This window comes from Neopelma chrysocephalum, unplaced genomic scaffold (genome assembly GCF_003984885.1).
Source record: "Neopelma chrysocephalum unplaced genomic scaffold, ASM398488v2 Primary Assembly neopelma1_65b, whole genome shotgun sequence".
NCBI lineage: Eukaryota > Metazoa > Chordata > Aves > Passeriformes > Pipridae > Neopelma > Neopelma chrysocephalum.
Window position 1 is genome coordinate 1,626,138 of NW_020897723.1, and position 21,397 is coordinate 1,647,534.

Below are 21,397 nucleotides of genomic sequence, written 5' to 3' on the forward strand. Positions count from 1 at the left end.
AGCAAAAGTGGCTTAAAATCATCAAAGTAATTTGATGACTGGAATCCTTCTGATCTGTGACACACAAAAGGCAGATTTCTCCAAATACACACTGATGATATGAGGTGATAACATGAGGTTAAAACAAAAAAAGACTTTTCTAAGGACAGCATGTGATCAAATATCAAGCCATAGAGACAACTTATAATTTCATCTAATAGCCCCTCAGTTCTATAATTATTCATTCAGCTATTCAAATATGAATGAGACTACAAGAGCAACCACAGAAATTCAGTTCCTACAGTTGAACTGCACCTTTACTATTTCAAATTAAAAAATTAGAGTATAAGCAATATGCTGTGGAAGTGCTTGGCTTTGCTTCATATAATTATCCAAAAGCATACAAATCATTTCTTACTACAGCCTAAACGATTTTTTTAAGGAACATTATGCTGGTGAGATTTCTTCTTTAAACTTATTTGTTCTATTTTTATATTTGAAAGGATAAAATTTTAAAATGTATTATTATAATGAATATTGGGTTCTCTCTTCCTAAACTCTGTAAGCTTGGAAACATTGTCAGGACACCTCCTCCACTGAACTTCAGTTTAGATCTCAAACACGAAATCAGGTCAGCAAATCACAACATTTAAGTAAATTAAAAAGCCTCTGGAATTAAAAGGATTCTTGTTAGTATATCAGTAAAATTTAGGTAACTAACAATTTTATAGAAAAAGCAAATATGAGCATGAGGAAGACAATCTTTGTGTTCACAGATGAAATTTAATCAAATCTTAATTTGTCCCAGAAGATGTAATAGAAGCATTTGTTTTACTAATTTTGTATTAAATCTCACCATAGGCCTGGGAAAACAAAGACTAGAGGAACAGTGACCGAGCTCGAGCTCCCAAAAAGAGGGATATAACCTGGCAAAAAATACTTAAGGGTTATACACTGTGTATTAAAGTTTTAAAGCTCTGGGATAGATGAAAGAGCAGCAGATGCAAAAAACAACAGGGGGCAGATTTTGTATCAAAGCCATAAAAATATACAGCCATTTTAATGGGCAATTATTCTTCCCATTTGTGCTGTGGTTGGAATTCGTATGAGAGTGCCATATGCCCCCAGAAAGGTGTGCCATCAAAATGGATGAACAAATCCACCTCTCATCACTCCTCATCTCTCCTCCTTTGCACAAACTAGCAGGTCATCTACCATCAAGAGTCTGCAAATGTTTCATGGTGAAGAATTTTAATGTTACATCATGTTTGCATCAGTTTATAGCTAATTTACTGCAGCACAGTTTAACTGCTACAAAGCCAGGGAGACACATTTACATTATTCCCAGAGTTCAGGAGGACCCCTGTTGAGGAAAAACAATAAATTAAAAACAAAGAGATATAATGGGTAACATGCTGAGAAAAGCTAAGCAGAATAATCTATATGATATTATCTGAGATTTCAGGAAGAGAATCAGCAGTTTAGCCCAATGTATGCTGTGTTTTCCCTTCACTGTAATAGTAATAAGTATTATTAAGTAGCATTTTTTAAAAGAATTATAAACACTGTGTTAAAGAGGATGTGTGCATTTAAATACACAGACCAAAGTACACTGCAAGCAAAATGTAAGCTGTGTTACTACAGATTTTAACATAAAAAGGCATTTAAATTATATATACTTATACACACACACACAGTTAAAATTTCAGGGTAAAAAAAAACATCTTTAGAAAGTTCAGAGTGTTTAAAATTAGCAGGCTGAACATACAGTTCTTCACCTGTCACTTTTGTGAGATGATTTTCCCTGGGATCTAGTTGTGAATTAACTGAATATCAAACATATTTACAACTGGTCACTTCTTTTGCTTTCTTTCACAATCTATTTGTTTTTTGAAACATACTTAAAATTATAGAACAATTACTTCCTTACTATTGTAGAAAAATATATGTCAGTATTATACACTGTTGTTTAGGAATGAATAAATCCGTATTTTGGAGAAACCCTTACTTATAGGGGACACTCATTTGAAATGCATTAAAAAGGAAAACAAAAATCTCTAATTAATGTACAAGTCTAATCACCATTCTCCACATGGAAGAGTAATTTTTCACTGTTCATTTGCTCAGTGTAATCTCAAAACTGACATAACAGAAAAGCAATGGCCTATAAATCTGCTCTCATTTGTTTCTTTAATATTCATATTCCATTGAACTACAGCTGCTTGTTGCTGCAGTCTATTACAACATGCAAAACTGTCGATAAAAATATTATGAAAGGCAAGATGTGTTCCTTCGTGGCTCTGTGTGCCATTAATTTGGAAAAAAAATAACAACAAATGGCTCCTGGATTGTCCCTTAGTTAGCTGCACGCTGGGCGATTAGTGATTAATTACCTTGCTGCTAATTGACATGGCACAAGGAAATTGACACAGCCCTGATTAATTAACTTTTTTATGCAAGACAGTTACTTACAAAACACTGCACACTGTAATTGAATCCCTTTACACAACACTACTGCATTAAGTTTCTCTTCAAATCCAAATTAGCACCAAATTTCGCATCAATTTGGTGAAACTTTTGAAATGTGCCAATATTTCTAGAAATGTTTTTAACTATTTCAGTCTCGTATATGCAAAAAAAAAGATTTTTAGTTTTTTCCATACCAAATCACCAGCATAACCAAATGCACTCAAAAAAGGTACATTAAATAGTTCAGCAAAAAGCTACCTATTGAATGTGCTTCTTCTTATGTTAAATTATAGGAAGACAATTTATTCAAACAAAACTTCCCATTTTGTTATCCTTAGCTTAAAGTTGTTTTCAGATCTAATTGATCCATTATTTCAATAATGACTTGCATATACTGACTTCACACTTACTTTTCTCTGTAATTACTTTAAGTATATATGGAATTACTCTTTTTCTCTGCTTTCCTTTGTTTCAACTCTTCTCCTGTACCAATACACGATCCACTGTTGGTTTCCATGTATATTGATACCATTATATGCCATTAACTTATAACTTTCTGAGCAAAATTGTGATGCCAAAGCATGGAAACTGTTTTATCTTTTTGTCTGAGCTTTTTCCCCATGAGGGTGATGAGCACTGGCACAGGTGCCCAAAGAGGCTGTAGAGTCTCCATCCCTGGAGATATTCAAAAGCTGGTTGGACACGGTCCTGGACAGGCTGCTCAAGCACCAGGGGATGGACAATGAGTCCTCCAGAGGTTCCTTCCAACCTCAGCCCCTCTGAAATTCAGTCATTTAGTGATTCTGTGATGATCACAAATTCCCATATATCTCATCCTTCTTTTATTGGGCTGTATATGCAGCCACCTGAATCCCTGAGGCATCAAGGGATTTCTAAGAACAAGCAACAAAAAATGGAGGATGAGGAAGGATACAAAGGAACAGCTAAGATAGTTGAGAGGGTTTTTTGCTAAATCTGTTATACCAGCTAACAACTTCAAATCAAAAAAATGCTCTAACTGTTGGTCAAATTACTTATGGTGTACTTAATATCAAAATTAGAGTACTGCATAGCTGAAATCACAAATAGTTGAGGTACAAAGAACAGAAGACTTTTCACAAAAGAAATTACTAACAAGAAAAAGCTCAGTGGATAAAAACAAAGCAGAGAGGCCATAAAGGAAAAGAAACAGTAGGAATCAGAGAAAACACATCTGATCTTAAATTAAAGAACAATCTTCAAATATAGATGATCAAAGTGATCAATATCTTGTCTTCTCTTCCTGGTTGTTGGGCATCTACAAGTTCCAAGCAAATAGAAAAAAAATCCCCTGTGCTACACATCATTTCTGAGACAAAGGAAAAAGGCCAAGGTTGTGGAAAGCTGGATAAAGGGTAGCACTCCTACAAAGAGATGACAAAATTTAGTGATTTGAATGTTTATGAAAGTCAATTATATAGTGACAAGAAATACTGTTTAGATGACAGAAGGATTTCTAAAATTCGACAGAATTATTAAACTGTAAAAAGGGGATTGTCAGAAAGCTGTTGTGTTGGGAACAATTTAGGCAGGAAGTAATAGAGGAAAGACCCAGCTGTTAACCTAATCCAAGCCATAATGGAAAAGATTGTCAAAACAAAGAATTGCACCTGCAAAGTCATATAGATACTAAAAATGTTAATTCCTCAAAAGTACTTACTGGCTGTGAAATTCAGGTTGAATTTTGCTGTACACAGCATGGTTCTGAGAGCCATGATTCAATAACAACCATCACAAAATACAGGAAGAGTGACAACAAAGTACATCTTTATTTGAAACCAAAACTTACAGGCTAAGCTTGATATCTGACAGCCAGAATGATTTCAGATTTACAGTCAGCTGTGTGTGCCTAGGACTAAAAATTAGTAACACAGCACCTAGAAAGCAGAGCTAAGGAAACATCAGAACCCTGGATCTAGGGCTCTACACAAAGGGTCTGATGTGCAATTACATTATACATCATCATGCAAAGTAATTCTAAATTTAATTCTCACTATTTAGCTGCATACTGAAAGGAGTAAGTCCAAAAAAATCTCACTGTCCTAACTCATTGATTAGTCTCAAATAGTGCCAGTGGCCAAATGCCAAATCTCCACCATCAGAAAAACACCAAGTTAAGACCCCTGAGTTACCCAGCTGTCCTTGGCCACACACCAATTTTTATTACTTGAACTAAAGGACAGAGATGCTCCTCCCACAATTTACTGTTGAAAATGTTATGCCCATCTTTCCAGTCATCTCCCACTGCCCAGATGTAGGATTGTGTATAAGGGGGGGGAAAAAAAGTCAGTGACACACAATTCAGGATGTGTCTGTTTACAAAACTCTAGTTCAGACACACCATCACTAAACAGATTAACAGAAAAATGAGTGTGAACAGCAAGGCCCTGAAGAATAGATTTGTGGCAGTGAAATGTACACATTTTTGGATAACTACAGTGTATCTTATTGATGACTTAATAGTCTCCATTTAAAATACAGACAGACAGAAGGTAAAATGAGAGTCATCTTGAAAATAGTTACAGAAAAGACAATATATAGTGATAGAGAACACCAAAAATGCTGTAACAAGAATTTCAGGGGGTGCTACCAAAAGAACTCAAAGAGGTTCACTTTACAGCTAAAAATAGGCTGATACTTAAATCAAGAATATAACATAATTATTATGAATATAGTTTTACTCAATCTTGTTACTTTTTTACTATCTTTATAACTATTTGACTTGGCAGTCAGTGGAGTTATCCTGCATCCAGAGTAGTGTAACTGTTCTAAGCAAGGTCCAATACAATGGACCAAAATAATGTTTCAAAACCTTCTAAAGACAGTTCAAATGAGATGACATCAATATATCTCTTTGGAAGTGATGATTTTTCAGTCTTTGACACCTATACATGGGGGGAAAAAAATCATGGAAAGCAACTCCTTTCCTACTTACTATTGGCATCTTCTTCATTTAAACTTTCCATTAAACCCACTGTATTTAACATACAAACAGGAAGGACACTTTGCACATTTTTCATGGTTACTACAAGATGATTCTCTTCACTTCATAAATAAAGGCAATTAATTAATTCAGGAAGCACATTAAAAGATAGTTTGACTCCTAAATGTTCAGTAATAAGATTTTTTGTGGCCTAGAAATTGTACTTGTGATTGCTCTACTGAAATGTGTAGACACTTCCCTTTGGGCAGGATTTTTGCACTCTCATTTATGAACCACAGTCCTACAAAAGGTTAAGTTGGCTCAATCACAGGCTCCTTTGCAGGGGTGCTCGACCTCTTCCCTACAAAGCAATAAAAAAGCAGACAAACCCACCAACGTGTAAACACAACATACTAATACATATTTTATTAGTGATGAAGTGATCTGCCATTCCAATTTAGCCTAAGAGAGAACACATCAATTAAAAATTTAGTTTGCAGAACCTTTTTACATTTAATTCAGAAATACTGTAGCACTGGCAAATTATTTATACCCCACGAATACTCATTTTTTAAACTGTTCCTGACCCAGATTCTAATTTAAAATGGCAAGCCTACTAAAGAGTTTCTCCTTTACCAATAACAGTAAAATTGTAACATATAAATTAAGAAAAAAATATGTAATGATAAGATCGGAACAAATGAATGTCATAACAATATTTGACCATTTGGACTGAATATGGTCAATCTTGCATGGAAAATCCAGAGAAGGGTATTCCAAAGGCCAGGAGCACCTACACTGCAGCAGCTTGGAGTCTCAGGATAATACTATCAGAAAACTACCATCATTACAATATAATTTTCAGGTAATTACATGTGTGCAACAGAATAAGCCTGACAAAAATCAACTGAATCAAGGTTTCTAAACCCAATGCTTCCACTAATGATTTGGCTCAGAAGCTCACTGTGGATCACCTTTGCAAAATTTCTATTTTCCCTGTGTAATCTTCACAGTATTGAAAATATCCCAGAACATAATAGAAATGTCAAAGGTCTTCCTTCAATCCATTAGTAATGCCCCAGAAAAATAAAACCTGGAAAGTCTTCACTGAAACAAGAGACATGAAAATAGCTTCATAAAGCATTTTTTAGGGAGTTTACTAACGTTCCTAAGCCAAGTAACCTACTTCTAAGCAAGGATATTCAACAGACATATTGGATAGACAGGCTTGATTTAATTTTTATTTCTGTAACAAAATGAGTCCTCAAAGAGACTAAATCCTACTATTGGATATGATATTTATACTCTGTATTTATGATTTTCCTTATTTATTCTATAGCTATCAGCAAGATCCTGAACTATCCTCTGCCCATGAATTAAAACAAAACATCCACAATGGAAAAAAAAAAATCTTTTTAAAACTAGTGCCTATGTCTGTTATACTTAAATGTTGATAAATTTTTTATGGAGAACATACATAAAAAGTAAAATTCCCATATCACGTAATTAATACTTCAAGGTTGTGCCACAGATTTTCCTTCTCTCCTGGCATATAACACATGACTTTGGATTAGTAGTATTATTTAGGACCATTCCTAATGTCTGCTCTGCAGAAATGAAGCCTGTTTTCCCGATTTGCTTTAAAAGAACTTTAGCATTTAAAACATTTCTTGTCAAAGAATATTACGGGGCCGAGGGTTTCCAGGGAATTTTCCCAAAGAACTGCCTTCCCGCCTTTCAAAAACATCTCATCTTTGCCTTGTTGCTTCCTGGTTGCTCATAAGCCAAAATCCCAGGGCAACATAGTTTATTGTTTTAATATCTGTCTGACGCAAAGCAAAAGGATCCTCTGGTGAGTGCTTATCTGTCATATGTACTTCTGTGAGAGGAATATCAAGACAAATAAGATGTTCCAGGGCATATCATGGGATTATGAGCTTGGCACTGACTGAATTCTGCTTAAAAATACTTGAAACGATAAATACAAAAAAAACCCCCATCTACGCTGATATTTTGAGGCTTGAAGAGCGTCGGGTTTTAAATATTTTAATTGTAAAGTGTGAATAGAAAATGAAACACTCGAGTCTATAAATGGGACAAACAAGATGAGAGGAAAACATGTTCCTAATTTAAACAGTTAAAACAATATAATTCCATTCTAATGGCACAATGGACTGTGAACTTACTTTGTATTAATTAAACTCATTGTAATGGCATTTTCTATATTGAAATGAATAACCAGTGATCTGGAAATTCATTTAGACCATTAGGTTAATTACAGAAACCGATGGAAGTTTTATCAGACAATTACAATTAAAGAACACGAACAATGTGGGACAGATTTATAAGCATTTGTACCACCTCAATCATTTTTGCTGAATTCTAGCACCACTTCTTCCAAAATTTTAATCAATATATCAATTAAAAAATGGGCCATCAACTTCATTTGCCCTTGAGTATGATAGATTAAAATGAATTAATATCGGATTTCTGCATTTTAATATTTTTCTTCTTCTAATTCCATCAGTTGATTGCAGTATGAAAGATTTATTTAGGAGCTGATGAGCATGCTTACTGAAGATGAAACGACTCTAACAGTTAGAAAATCTAAGCCAAAATTGACTTCAGTTTAAAATGTACTCACTGAAGTCAAGGCGAAATTGTCCTTTATGGGCCTGCTAAACATTTAGGAAATAGAGGCATTCATCTGCACACCATTCTAAATAAAGGCATGTAGAAACTTAAATTATTTTATCATTCCTGTCAGCTAATCAGTCCAGTGAACTGTCCCTTTTAATATATGCTCACAAAAATCCACTAGTAGCTACATACCTGCTAACTCAAGTATCTTTATGTTCACTTGGAGCTAAAATAAAGCCTAAAAGTTTCAAAGTTCCGATTTAGAGAGTAAAAAAAACATTTAGCTGCCTTTGAACTTCCCTTTTAATTTTAAATTCCGTCTCACTCCCATTGCCTTCCGTGGGACCTGGGTGATGCACAACTGGACATTTCTGAGAGATGTGATGCACAAATTTAGGTTGGGGCTGCCTCACTGCACCAGTGGTCAGGTGGTGAGCCCAGGAACACTCCTTGGTTAGTCCAGGTCACAGAGATTTCCACTGACATCTCCTTTTCCATGCCCTGGCAGAGAAGGGGCAGGGAGGTGATCAAGGCTTTTCACATGCTGGGAAGACAAGAGACAGCAAACAGGACTTGCAAGGAGTGGTTTCCACTTCAGGACATTCCAGTGTTGGAACAGATGACCCAGGAATGTTGTGCCACCTCCATCCTTAGAGAGCTCCTGGAGCAGCCTGGTCCTTCCAACCTCAATTACTCTACAATTCCACAACTTCGTGTCTTCCTTCTTTCCCACACTTTGGCTCTCATGAACTTCTATTTAATTCACATTTTCAGGCACTTCTATGTTATAGAAAAATAGGCACAAAGCAGCTTTTAGAAGTCCTTGCAGCAATTCAGATTTGTGTTTTTGCTTTTTTCGAACCATACATACCCAGCCATGTCACTGTCCTTGGCAGGACAGTGATACAGACATTCAGGGACAGAACCTTTATCTTCTCTTGAATCTTCCTTTTTCTCATGGGTCCTACTCACGTGTGGCTTCAGTGTGGAAAAGTTCCAAAGTTATCCTTGACACATTTCTTATTTACCGGGAGTTACAAATTTCTCTGGGGTTTTAAAATTTCCTCTGAAAGCCACTAGTCTAAAGAAGTGAGGGCAAAGAGAGACTGACAATTATGTGCAGCCAAACTGTTCTATTTACTGAGTTCCAGTGAGATACCACGGGCCTCCAGGAAGCTTCCAGTGAATGCTTACTCACAGGGATTTGGTGTCCCCTAATCATTCCTGGCTGGGTGTAACTCCTTCCATGATTGTCTGCATTCTGCAGGATTTAGCTGAAATCTCTTGTATCAGTCCTATCCTGAAGATGCCAGTACCATGGGAATCTCTGGCAGCCAAGGTGAGACCATGAGTTTCCTGCCTGTGGCTGCCTCAGTAAATCAAGGAACCTGTCCCACCAAGGGAGGTGAACACATTGTCATGCTGAAACTCTGCCTTCTACATAACAAATTATCTATTCCCAGAATAGATGTGCAAATGAAAAACTGATCCAGGTCCCATCTTCTTCTTCAGCATAAGAGAACAGATGAGGCATGAGAGACTATTGCTACTGATTTGTTCCACTGCTTGCAGAAGAAACAGCTCATTTCTTTCTGTATTATGCGAAGGGCCAGAAGTGATGGAAGGAAGCAGAGCCATGTTTCCATCTCCTGACACATTCCGAGGTGTAACTAATCACTGTACTGGGAAATGTACAGTATGAGACATGAAATATATCCTGGAGAAATATCAGAAGGGAAAGAGCAGCTCCGAGAATTGTGCTCTGCTTTCTGGAGAGCCAACGGGGTAAAAGTGTTCAGAGTCATCTGAGACTACAAGTGACCAATACAATTAAAAGCCAAAATGTTAAGTGAGAAATAAAGCTAGCCAGAATTAAGAAAAATACATCTTACAACCAAGTGTCAGTCCTTTATGCCTTAAAACTTGGGAGCAAAAGATGAACAGTCAAGTTAGACAGGGACTATCCTCTTCCAAATATCTGAAAATTCCTATATGTCATTAGCATTTAATGAACTTGAAATATCTGAGATGGCTTTAAAATAACCTCAGCAGACTCTTTCCCTTCTGTTAAAGCAATTACAAATTTAAAGCCACTTAATTCTTACATTGTAAGCGGTTCTAAAATATCACACAGTTACAATATCAGCAGTAACAGAATAAAGGATTAACAAATTCTTCAAAAATGAAAGCTGCAATATTGTTGTCTACCTGGAATGATAATAGTACAAGTATTGATTTCCTAGACACGAATGTTGACTTATCAGTTATAATTCCAATATTGAAATGTGCATAAAAAATTGGAATATAGAAGATCTTTAAAACAATAAAGGAAATGAGACAAGTCAACCTTCATTTCTATTCCACTTTTGGTGGAATTTCCTATAGAAATGAAACTATTTTGCATCTTTATTGAAAGTTTTGTAATAAGGAGAAATAAAAAAACCTAATTACAATCATTAGTAATTGTAGTAATTTCCTGTTATTAGGAGTTGTGACCCTGGGGGGGAAACTGCATTTTGGCAAGATAAAATACTACACATAATAAAAGAAAAATCCTGACTTGCATGCACAGAGATTCAACAAAAGTGTAATAATTTCTTCTGCAAGGGCTACCAGCAATGTCTGTTATGAAACTGTGTATTACACATTGCCCAGTGGGAGGCAGATAGGCAAAGTCTGTTTACTTATGTATTTGGCATAATTGAAAACAAACAGGTGTTTGTTAGGATATCATTATTCAAGGAGCACCACTGCAAAATAAGATTTTTCAAAGGGACTGACTCATGAGACATAATGGAAACAGTGAAATACAGAGCTCAGGGAGCTTGCAGCTACTCTCCAGGGATTTGATACTAGTGGGAATATCATGTGATGTAAACAGCAACTCCACAAATAAATGTACCAGTGATGTAATAGGAGCAACAGGGGAAACTTATGAAGGGCTTTTTTTTTAAAGTAATTTTCAGAAACTTAAAACAAACACTGCCCCCTCTCCTCCAAAATAAGCTCCCTAACAGCAAGATGAGTGAAATGTTTGGATCATTTTCTGGGAAAACAATTTCAGTGGAAGATTGGTATTTTGGTCTAAAAGGAATAGTGCACTTAAAACATGCAAAAGGGAACACTGATTTAAACAATAAGTACTTAGTCTGCCTGTTGCTACAGGGATTTAAAAAAACCTATTGCTTGGGAAAGGTGACATAGTACAAAATATTTCTGGGAACACCTGGAAGCAAATGCAGATTTAACTGACAATTTAATTTCTAATTTTAAATACTTGATATATTTTGTTAGTTCACTATGCATTTGTAGACTCTAGACTGCTGATTTAAAAGTGGATCCCATATGTATCCTGGAAAAGCAGCAGCTCTAGGGATGACATGGATAATGTTTGACATAAGAGAATTACATGACTGCAGAGATGATCACTATGGAACTCTTTTGTCCTCATTCCTGGTTTTAATTTAAAAAAATAAATTAATTATTTTAATAATCTAGATAAGCTCTAAAAGAGTAAAACTGCATTCTAGACTGAATACAACCTTCATAAAGAGCATATCTGATAATGTTAAATCAGACAATGTAAAGTATTTTCTTTCCAGAGAGCTGCTGTGAGCACAGAGCCAGTGCAATTACTGCTCCTGCATTCAGCTACGGGCTTCTTATCTGACCAGGAGCCAGAATGGGCATCACTGGCACCACCAATACAATCTAAAACACTCTCAGAAGAATCAGTTCTGCATCAGTTCTGCTTCTGCTTCGGGATTTGAGAGGACACATCTCCACTCCAAAGTTTTGTGTAGAAAAAGGGCTGATGGCAGCATCTATCTTTTCAGCTTGTCTCTGCTATTTTTATTAGGGCAGCTTTTTATAACTCAAAATGCCCACTTCCATACAGGCTGTTCCTTTTGTAAAAAAAAAAAAAAAAAGAAAAGCCTTCATATATATTTGCTTCCTGAGACAATCAAATGGCTGCATGATAAAAGACCTTTTGTGTATTGTGAGCAGGATGGAAGAAGAAACACAACATCTACACAAAATGCAGAGCGTGCAACAGTACTGGATTCCAAAAAATGTCACTATTACTGTAGAATTTTTGACCATTTCTGCAGAACATTGAAATATAGGTAATTTTTTCCTTTTTTTTTTTTAATAAGGTATACTTTGAGGATAAAGATGCAACTAAAAAACACCAAATTATCTCTCGACATTACTCACATATATATATATTTATAAACACCACATTTGCTTTAAGAAAAGCTGTTGGGAAAGTTCACATTTTTAGGGGGCTTAAGTTACATTAATGTGCTTTTGTCACAAAACAGAACAAAAAACGAGCCATAACACTAGCTTACTTGTGGATGTGTATACTAGTGAACTGGGGGCACTGTACACGGGAGATCCCTCCTGGTTTGCCTGGCACAGCAGCACCCTGCCTACAAGAAAGAGAGAGAGAGTGGTATCTGGTTTTGGAACACTTCAACTAAACCTCAGTTTTTATCTCAAAACAGAAATAAAGTCACAACCGGCGGAGAAAGTCACAGCAGTGCAGTGAAGCAGGGGAGCTTTTTGTCCTTTGACTTCAAAGCAGAAAGAGCCCCAATAAACATGTACAATTTGACAATGGAAAAACAAAACACAGACATGCTCCAGAATCCCAACACCCTTGTTATCCCATGGGGAAGCTGGTGTCCTCTCCGAACATCCCCAGTGCCCCAGGACCTCGCCCAGTGCTCTCTCTCCCTCTCAGCCCTGGCTTTGGATATTTTGCTGCTCATGGGAGCATCACCCACCCACCCACCCATCCCACCCAAGAGCTGCCTCCTCAGCTTCCTGTCCTGGCTGGAATGAGGCTCCTGGAGCCAACACCACAGGGAAATCAGACCACAGCACTCCCATGGACAGACCAGGAATGATCTCTGTGACATCACTTGCATTAACACTGGTGGCAAGTGATGACCAACATATAATACTAGTATTTTTTTCTCGGAAATACATAAATATAAGCTCATTTCCAGGGAATAAGTGGGATTCAGGACTAAGAACAGAACCAAAGAAAAGAAAAAAATTAAAAGAAAAAAAATGAAAGTAATAACCAAATCAATTTAAACCAGTATTTTTGCAATGCTTAGTTTGAACAAATGACACAAGTTTAGGCTTGTTTCCCATGGGGTTTAATGAACTTAAATAAAATGGCTTAGTCTTTCTTAAAATTATATTTTAGCAGTCTTAGCTGAATACAGATTGAACATTGACCAGAGGTAGAAACAACTGTACTTTCACAAGAGGAAAAAAAAAACCTTCTGCACTTCTGGAATAGAGTCTGTCAGGAACTGCAGGATATGACACATCTGGTTTTGCAGATATATGCGCATATATCTGTATATACACACACAGAATTATACATACACACCCCCTGACATACTTCAAGCTGTCAGGATTTGTGAATCACACAATTCAAAGGCATTACATTTATATGGAGATTTGTGAAACTTTAGTAGCTGTGCACTGACATACAATGCAACTCCACAGAGTTCAGGCCAATACGTTTGGAAGGACCAGATTCCTTACAAATGGTAGGCAGGTTTTCCATTAAGTATTACAAGAGCAATTCTCAACTTGCATTCAGTTACCAGAGCAGAGTTCTTTCAAAAAATATTTTTAAAATATTTTCTGCCATTAACCAGTTCTTGGATTATTGTTTGCAACTGTCAGTTGGAGGAGAAATGTGGGAAACGCTGAATAAAAATAATTCTTGTCATTTATGCAATTTAGCTAAGACTGTGACCACTGGAAATCTCATTAATTACTATGCTTCTAACCTTCCCAGACAATACCACACCCTTAAATAACAGAATTTAGAAATGCTTGCTTTTTTCCAACCATTCACTACTAAAATGAAAGAGAAAACAAGCTAAATTTCCCCTCCCTTAAGACAGCACATATTTGATTATATCAATATCTATCCCTCTCAACTTTCTAAAAAATCCAGCTGTCAAATGAACATGTACCCATTGAGATCCTAATTAAAAGCAGTATTTCCAGACTACCAAATAAACAGGCTCAATCCACACACTCATTTGACACCGGGAACGTGTACTTTGGAATATTAATGGATATAACACCACAGATGCTTCAAAACTTGTGCTATTGCAGAAGGCTGAAAATCAAAGTGAGCTGAAGACCCAGAGGCTCATCCAGCTGAGACAAACACATCAGGAAAATCAGTCATTTTCATTACGTTTTAAGAATAGATGACTATAATGACTTCAAGTATGATTAGTAAATATATAAACAAAAAGGCTTTTAGAAATCAAAGATGGCAGTTTGTGTGCATTATTCACCATAAATCCCAGATGACGCTTTGCTTGCTCCATGCTCCTTAGGTATTTCCCAATTCTTACATTTTTTCAGGTTTCATCTCAACAAATCTCATTTTCCCTACTCTAGTCTTCTAATTTTTAATGAAAGTACTTCAAAACAGATGCTTTTTTCATCTGTGCTACTAGAGTGTATTTAATTTCTTGCATAGAGCCTTCTAATTATATTTTGACAATCTGCCTTTGAATTTGTACATAAAATTAACACTGATAACTAAAACATTATTATTAGATTTTGGTAGAAAAAACATGAACTTTTTAATCTACTTTTGTAAGAAAAGATTATTTCTGCTGCATCTAATTTTGGTATTAAAAATATTTAAATTGTGATTAATACAACTGAGGGAAGACTGAATTACTTGCAATAAGATCTTAGATAAACCTCAGAAGACGGAAACAATCTATAAATTCCCCAATGAAAAAAAACCAAAATTCCTCCAGAATACTAAATTCTAGCATGATGGAATAAAGGAGATTTTAACATAAAGTTCGTAACATTTCTGTTCGAACTCTTAACAATATAATGGAGCTGATGAACTTCAGAAGACGTCAGTCATACAGGAGTTCATCTTTAATTCTCCAATCCCATCTTGTCCCAGCATATTTCAGGCTGATGTTTTCTCCTTAAGAATCATCTCCAGCTGCTGGGAACTGCAGCTCCCACCCCTGCAGGGATCCACCTCTCAGCCCTGAAACTCGGGCTGGGGACAAAACCCCACTTTTCAAGATCAAAGACTCTTCCCACTCATCCTTCTCTTCCTCCACTGTTTTCTCCTACAGTTCATGATTAAGAACATGCTGTTTGATTAGGTCCTTTGTTGAAGCACTGTAGCTATTTTGAGAAATAATTACTCTAAAAATATGCAGGGCTGTGGAAAAAAAAATAAAAATTATGCAAAGTCATTGATATTTTTAGAATACTTAAAATTCGGTTCCCAGTGGTTTCAAGACATCTGATTAAATGTACTCTCCTAATTTTTTCACACTTTCGAAAATAAGTTTTTGTGAACAGTTATTTACATGATTCATATAAACTAATCAGCAGAGCATAAGTGGAAGCACCAAATATACTGGTGATGTTGCACAGACCACTCACTGCCTCACGCAAGTCACAGCACAAAATTCGCTGTATTTCTCAAAAACTCAGCCAAGTAGTACCCAAGATCAACAACAGGTGGACTCTCCAGTAAATTATAAAGGATTTTAAACCACTTCTGTTAAAAATAGCTTTTAGCTGGAACTGCTGTGTAGCCAGCACTACAGACAGCTTAAAAGTAAAGATCTGGAGTTAATTTAAAAGAATTTACACAATTAGTAGGAATCTTTCATGGCACTGTTTGTGGAAGTATAAATTGAAATAACATTTTCAGCAGAAAAAAATGCATTCCATTAGCTGAAATCAGGCTGCTGATCTAAAATCACCAGTGTTGCAAGGCCTTGGTCATGGGCACAGCTCTCTCCTGTCACAGGAAGCAGGTGAAACTTCTAGAAACCTTTAGTACTGTGATGGTTTAAAGTTTCTATACCATTTCTGAGAACCTGAGCTTAGAATTCACCACCTCACTGTGTATAGGGCTTTAGTACTTCAGGTCATGAATCAAGAGTTTCCAATTTACTGTGCAGTTATTTGGGGGGATTCAGAAAACAGAAGAGGGCAGAAGTTGCACTGTAGAGCTCCGTGACTCACTGGGGGTTTGCCCTGGGACATAAAGTGAGACACAGGGGAAAACTGATTTTCTACTCTCACTCCAGGACTCCTAAAGAACCACAGCTTCAAATGAAGCTCTCTGGGCAACTCAACAGTGACAGTGGTGCTGAGTTCTCTGGTGCTGTCGTGCCAGCAAAAGGGTAATCACAGGAGCATTTCCAGTGGCAGGAATTCATCAAGTCAACAAGCAGAGCTGGTCTTCACTGGGTATCAGTGCACAAGCAGCTAAAATGAGAATTTGTAACATAGGAACTAAGTAACTCACTACATACAAGGAGATTTAGTGATGATTACATTACTCTATTCCATTGTACTCTCAGTTTTCAAGGTAAAGCAGCTGCTTTTTATGCATATTTATTATATTGTGTCACCAAAAGGAGCCTCTTACTGCTTCTCACAACTAAGTACCAGTTCATACATTCTATAATACTATTTACCACAAAAAAATCCAAACAAAATCACAAGAGAAAGTGAATAAAAATGAACGTTATTTGTGTCCCACTTTGACTATATTATTATAAACTGTTATTTTAGGACTCTACTCTAAAAGCTACATTATTTATTAAATTCAGTGATTGTTATTTCATTTTCTCCTTCTCCCAATCCAGCTGGGGAGCCCAGTCTTCTCCCTGGGTTAGTTCTGGTCATTCTGATCCCTGTTGTCCTCCATACCTTTTGCAACAAGTATTATTCCTGCACATTCCAGGGGACAATGCATGAAGAAAACTGTAAAGCTGCATCTCTCACGAACAAATAAGGAGATTTGCAAGTGTATCAAAGATCCTCATAAGCAATCCGTGTCCGCTCTTGATTTGCTGCTCTAAAAGTGTAATTTAATATTGGCCTTTTCAGATAGAAATAGCATTATCTTTGTTTTGGTCTGAACTATTGTTCTATGATGGATTATTTCAAAATGTGTCACAGAAATGGATCAGAAACACCTAATAAAAAGCTCCTGTTGTACAATAATAGCTTATGTTAGCTTCTATTGTCCCTTCTGACTAGGGAATTTAAAGAGAGCCTCTATAGCCTCCTTCTTGAATACATAACAGTTGTTAAGTGCTCTCTTAGCCCTTCATTATCAATAGTCAAACTACACAGCCTTAGTATGCTTTTAAATATGCTGTTAATTCAAAAAAAAGGGCTTTGTGAGGGCCTTCAGTTATTTGGGATCTCTATAAAGGAATAATACTCTTCAGATTTTAACACAACCACTCAGGGATGACTGTGTGTTTCATCCATTATTAACATGGAATAAAGTAGCATCACCCAAAACCAAACACTTCCTTTCTTCCAATATGCTAAAAATACAAATAAAACCTATATTTAATCCCACCAAAGTTTATATATATATAGTTTCAGTTAAACAAGAGGGTAGGAAGGAGAACCTAAAGTAGTTGATATCTAAAGGTGAGTTCCATAAGTCCAAACCTGTTTTCATCTCGCCTTCTGACAGCAAACCTGAAATACATTCAATTATTGAACAACCTGTGTGTACTTGCTACCAGTAATGAAAATGAGGCTCTGCTCTATACACACACTTAGGTAGTAAGTCCCTGACCCACATATAACCTCACACATAAAAATAGGGGAAAAAAACCCCACTGACACACAAAAAAACAGGTGGTGAAAGTACTTGTCTCCAAGACATTTTCTGTGATCTCTCTATCCAAAAAATCTACTTAAGATGTTAATTTTCCTTCCATCACTTTTCTAAGCATGGTGCAGGTTTCTTTATTATCACCTCTCAGAGTGTCACCTCAATGCTCAATGAACTCAGGGAACAGCAATGCATGTTACAACAAACATAATTTGTAAGCCACCATCCCAATTATTCTTTGCCAGCCACATCATTTCCCAGCTCCTGGGAAACAGACCTCTCTCCCTTGTTGTGAATGTGCAGTATCCAGTGTCCTAAGTCATGTTCTGGGATTGGAAAGTGTTAGTATCATGTAAGTAAAAATCAGACAAGCAACAAAGTTTGCAGCTCTAGTGAAAGTCCCCCAAGTCTCCTTCTCCCCATCTCTTCTCCTCTCTTCATTATATAACTCATCCCACAGTAACAAGGACCTTTCCTTCTCCAGGACCTGACATGTCACACATAACTGGTCAAACTACTACCAGCACTCTGTACCCTGGTGCCTTAGACCTGGAAGGAGCTTGTGGACAGCACAGGGGCTGGGAAGTGGCAAATCCTTTTAAGCCCCACTCTCCCAACTCCATCCTTTTCCTTGGAGCAACGGGATGAGTTGCTTTGAAGGTTTACCCACTTAAGATCCACGAGAGATCTATTAAAAGTCTCAAAGGTTGTTTTGAGAGGAATAGCTTGGCATTTTTACTGGCAGATTTTGGTTGTGCCACGATACTGCTGGTATGTGGCAAAGCAATTCCAGTTTAAAAACATACATGGTATTTCTGACTCATTTGTGTTTTAATTAACATGCCAACCTTACCCTAGAAGGGCTCTATAGCAGGAAAAATTTATGCAATGATTCCCTTCACAAAGTAAAAACAGTTGCAATAAACTTTCCTTCCCAAATATAATTCGAAAATTATTTACCAGCCACAGACATTCCTTGTCTGGTGACCAAAATGAAACTGTGGTATCACACAAACTCAACTGCTGCTTGTACCAAAATAGGTGCCATGCTTAGAGAGTTTACCTGTGCTTGTTAGTGAAGTTTTATCATTGGCATCCAAGTGTAAATCCTTATCCAGATATTGTCACCAGAAAAGTCTAAAACTGGAAACGCACCATGTAGTCACGTAAAAAAATTGGAGTGGTGGTGTCAGGATTGCCCATAAATGTAACTTTTCTACAAAATATGTTTACTACAGGATACATCTCTACAAATTCAGGTGCACATAAATTGATATTCTGTGATATTTACTGCCATTATTTTGCACTGGGACATGTGTCCCACTGAAGTTGTCCAGGATCTTTGACAAATCCAGTCTTTATTCCTAATCTTTCCAGGTGCTCCTAGCAGATGTAGTAGGTAAGCAGGTAAATGATGGTTACTCTTGGTTCACTGTAACCTTACTTTTGTTTGTTTGTAACTTTAAGAAACAAACACGAGAGAAATTCTGAAGCATAAATATAAACTCTGAGCTGGTATTATACTGTTCTTGAAATTGGATACTTGAGAATATACAAAATACACTTATGTTCTGCTGATAACTAAAATGGGTCACATTCATGCATCTGCCTGTTGAATAAAGATTGCAACAGGAATAGAATCACAGAATAAATGAAACTGGAGCCTTTCTGCCCAAACACAAACACTGCAGTTTCAACATGGCCCTGGAGGGATTACAAGTGGATGTGTTTATGCTTTATCCTCTCATATTGTGTCAAGACACTATTTTCTGTGTAAATTACCTATTTCAGTAAATCTATAAGACAGAGATGCAAATCTAATGCAATTAGATGCAGACATGCAAATTACTAATCCCTCAGTTCTATTTGCTTATACCAGTGAATGCTGGTTTTGACTTATAAACAAAATTCTATTCTGAATGACAAGCTGAGAATATAAAAGAGCAAAAATTGAATCATCATGCATAATCCTGGCTTTAGCTAGTTTATTTCTTTCCTAGACCAGTCCGATTCCAGAATTTCAGGAGCATGAAAAACCATTACAAAAATGATAATGCAATGTTTCCAAACTTTCCAAAACGTTCACTTTTATTAGAAGCAGTTTTATGCTTAGAGATTTCCAAAGAAAATCTGAAAGAACCAAACTGACAGGGCTTGTAAAGCACAGCCCCATCTCAGCTAGATCCATAAATGACTGAATGAAAACCTCTGTATTTTGAAATTTACTCTCAGTAAGTATTATGAAATGCAATTGCAATGCAAATATATGGGGTTTCTTCATCCAATACCCCAAATGGGAAAAAAATGCATGAGATGGAACAGAAAACATCAGCTATATGTTTGGAATACAATTAACCATAATCTTAAGCTGCTTTAGCATTAATTGACAGATGTAATCAAGGTTTAACACACAGCAGAGTTGTTTTCCATTCCACTTAAGGGTATTAACTTTACATTTCATATATTACTTTACTATTTTGCATTTCAGAATAGTTTGTCTGCCTGACTGTCCATCCTAACGCGTGGATCTTCCTAACTTTGTTATTCTTCTAATCAGAGGAATTTATTCCTCTGCATAACTGCTATTAACTTATCTAGCATTGCAAATATCCCACCCAGTTCTGAACAAACAAGTGTTTTAGTGATAACCTTGTAGTTTGTCTTAAATTTTCCTCTGAGAGATTCTTAAGCCACTGCTTTTTACATAAATCCATGGCTGATACTTGGATTGCAATCCCAATTTAATCTATTAGACACCCATCACACATATTACAGCCTTGACCTCAGGTCCAGGCAGTGCCCACCCAGACTCACCTGTGTTGGCAAATAATTGGGAGACAGGAACAGCAGCTACAGAACAGCTGGTTTTATATCCAGACTCTAAACCTATATGACACACAGACTGGAGAGGCTGTCATCTTACCTAATTTATTTTTGGATCTGTCACTAATCAGGAAGCCATAGAACATATTTTCACCTAGCACCAGAATGATGTTTAAATCAGAGAAGTCCAAGTATCATTTTTCCTCCGAAGATTCTCTTTGTGAGTAAAGCACAGCACTTAACTTCCTTTTTAGCCCTTTAAAATTTCATCCATTATACCCACAATAAAAACATACAAGCAGTAGAAGCAATGCAATGACAAAGAAAGGACAGTAGAGCTCCTGCTTGATCAGAATGCTTTCTTTTGTTTTAGTAAAGTAATATTTAAACAAACAAGGCAAAGTTCCTGCTATGTGGAATTAGGAGAAACATGGAAACATGGTCAGCAGATCAAGACCTACGTGTCAGCAAGACTGTACCATCAAGAAAACTGATCCAACCACCCCCAGATACCTCCCTGCTCCAACTTTTGGGGAATACAGAGTTTCTCTTTGTGCACAAATTCATCATAATCCTGTATCAAATGATTCCTCTATACCAGGTCGGGGTCAAAAACTTCCAAACTTTGACACTGAAGAAGCAGAAACTCCCTTCTTAACCATTCTCCATCTTCTGGTATAAAGCTCTATCTACAGTTCAAGATTTACTATCAAATAATCAAGTCTATGGAATTTTTTAGAGATCCTATAGGAACAGTATGAAAGCCTAAGTGTATACTGTGTGATTAAATATACATCCAAAAGAATCACATTTAAAAGGGTAATACTGACACAGTA

The 21,397-nt window shown here is 36.6% G+C and overlaps 1 protein-coding gene across 30 annotated transcripts in view; it reads right to left on the reverse strand.

Moving 5' to 3' along the window:
* RBFOX1 (RNA binding fox-1 homolog 1) overlaps window positions 1–21,397 on the reverse strand; it is a 1,129,454-nt gene that overhangs the window by 53,555 nt on the left and 1,054,502 nt on the right. For 27 of the 30 annotated variants that reach the window (XM_027684195.1, XM_027684196.1, XM_027684193.1 and 24 more), the window contains one exon: window positions 12,406–12,486. The exons of the other annotated variants lie outside the window; for them this stretch is intronic. In XM_027684195.1, coding sequence (XP_027539996.1) covers window positions 12,406–12,486 — 81 coding nt within the window. The remainder of the gene's footprint in view (window positions 1–12,405; window positions 12,487–21,397) is intronic. 30 annotated transcript variants of the gene reach the window in all.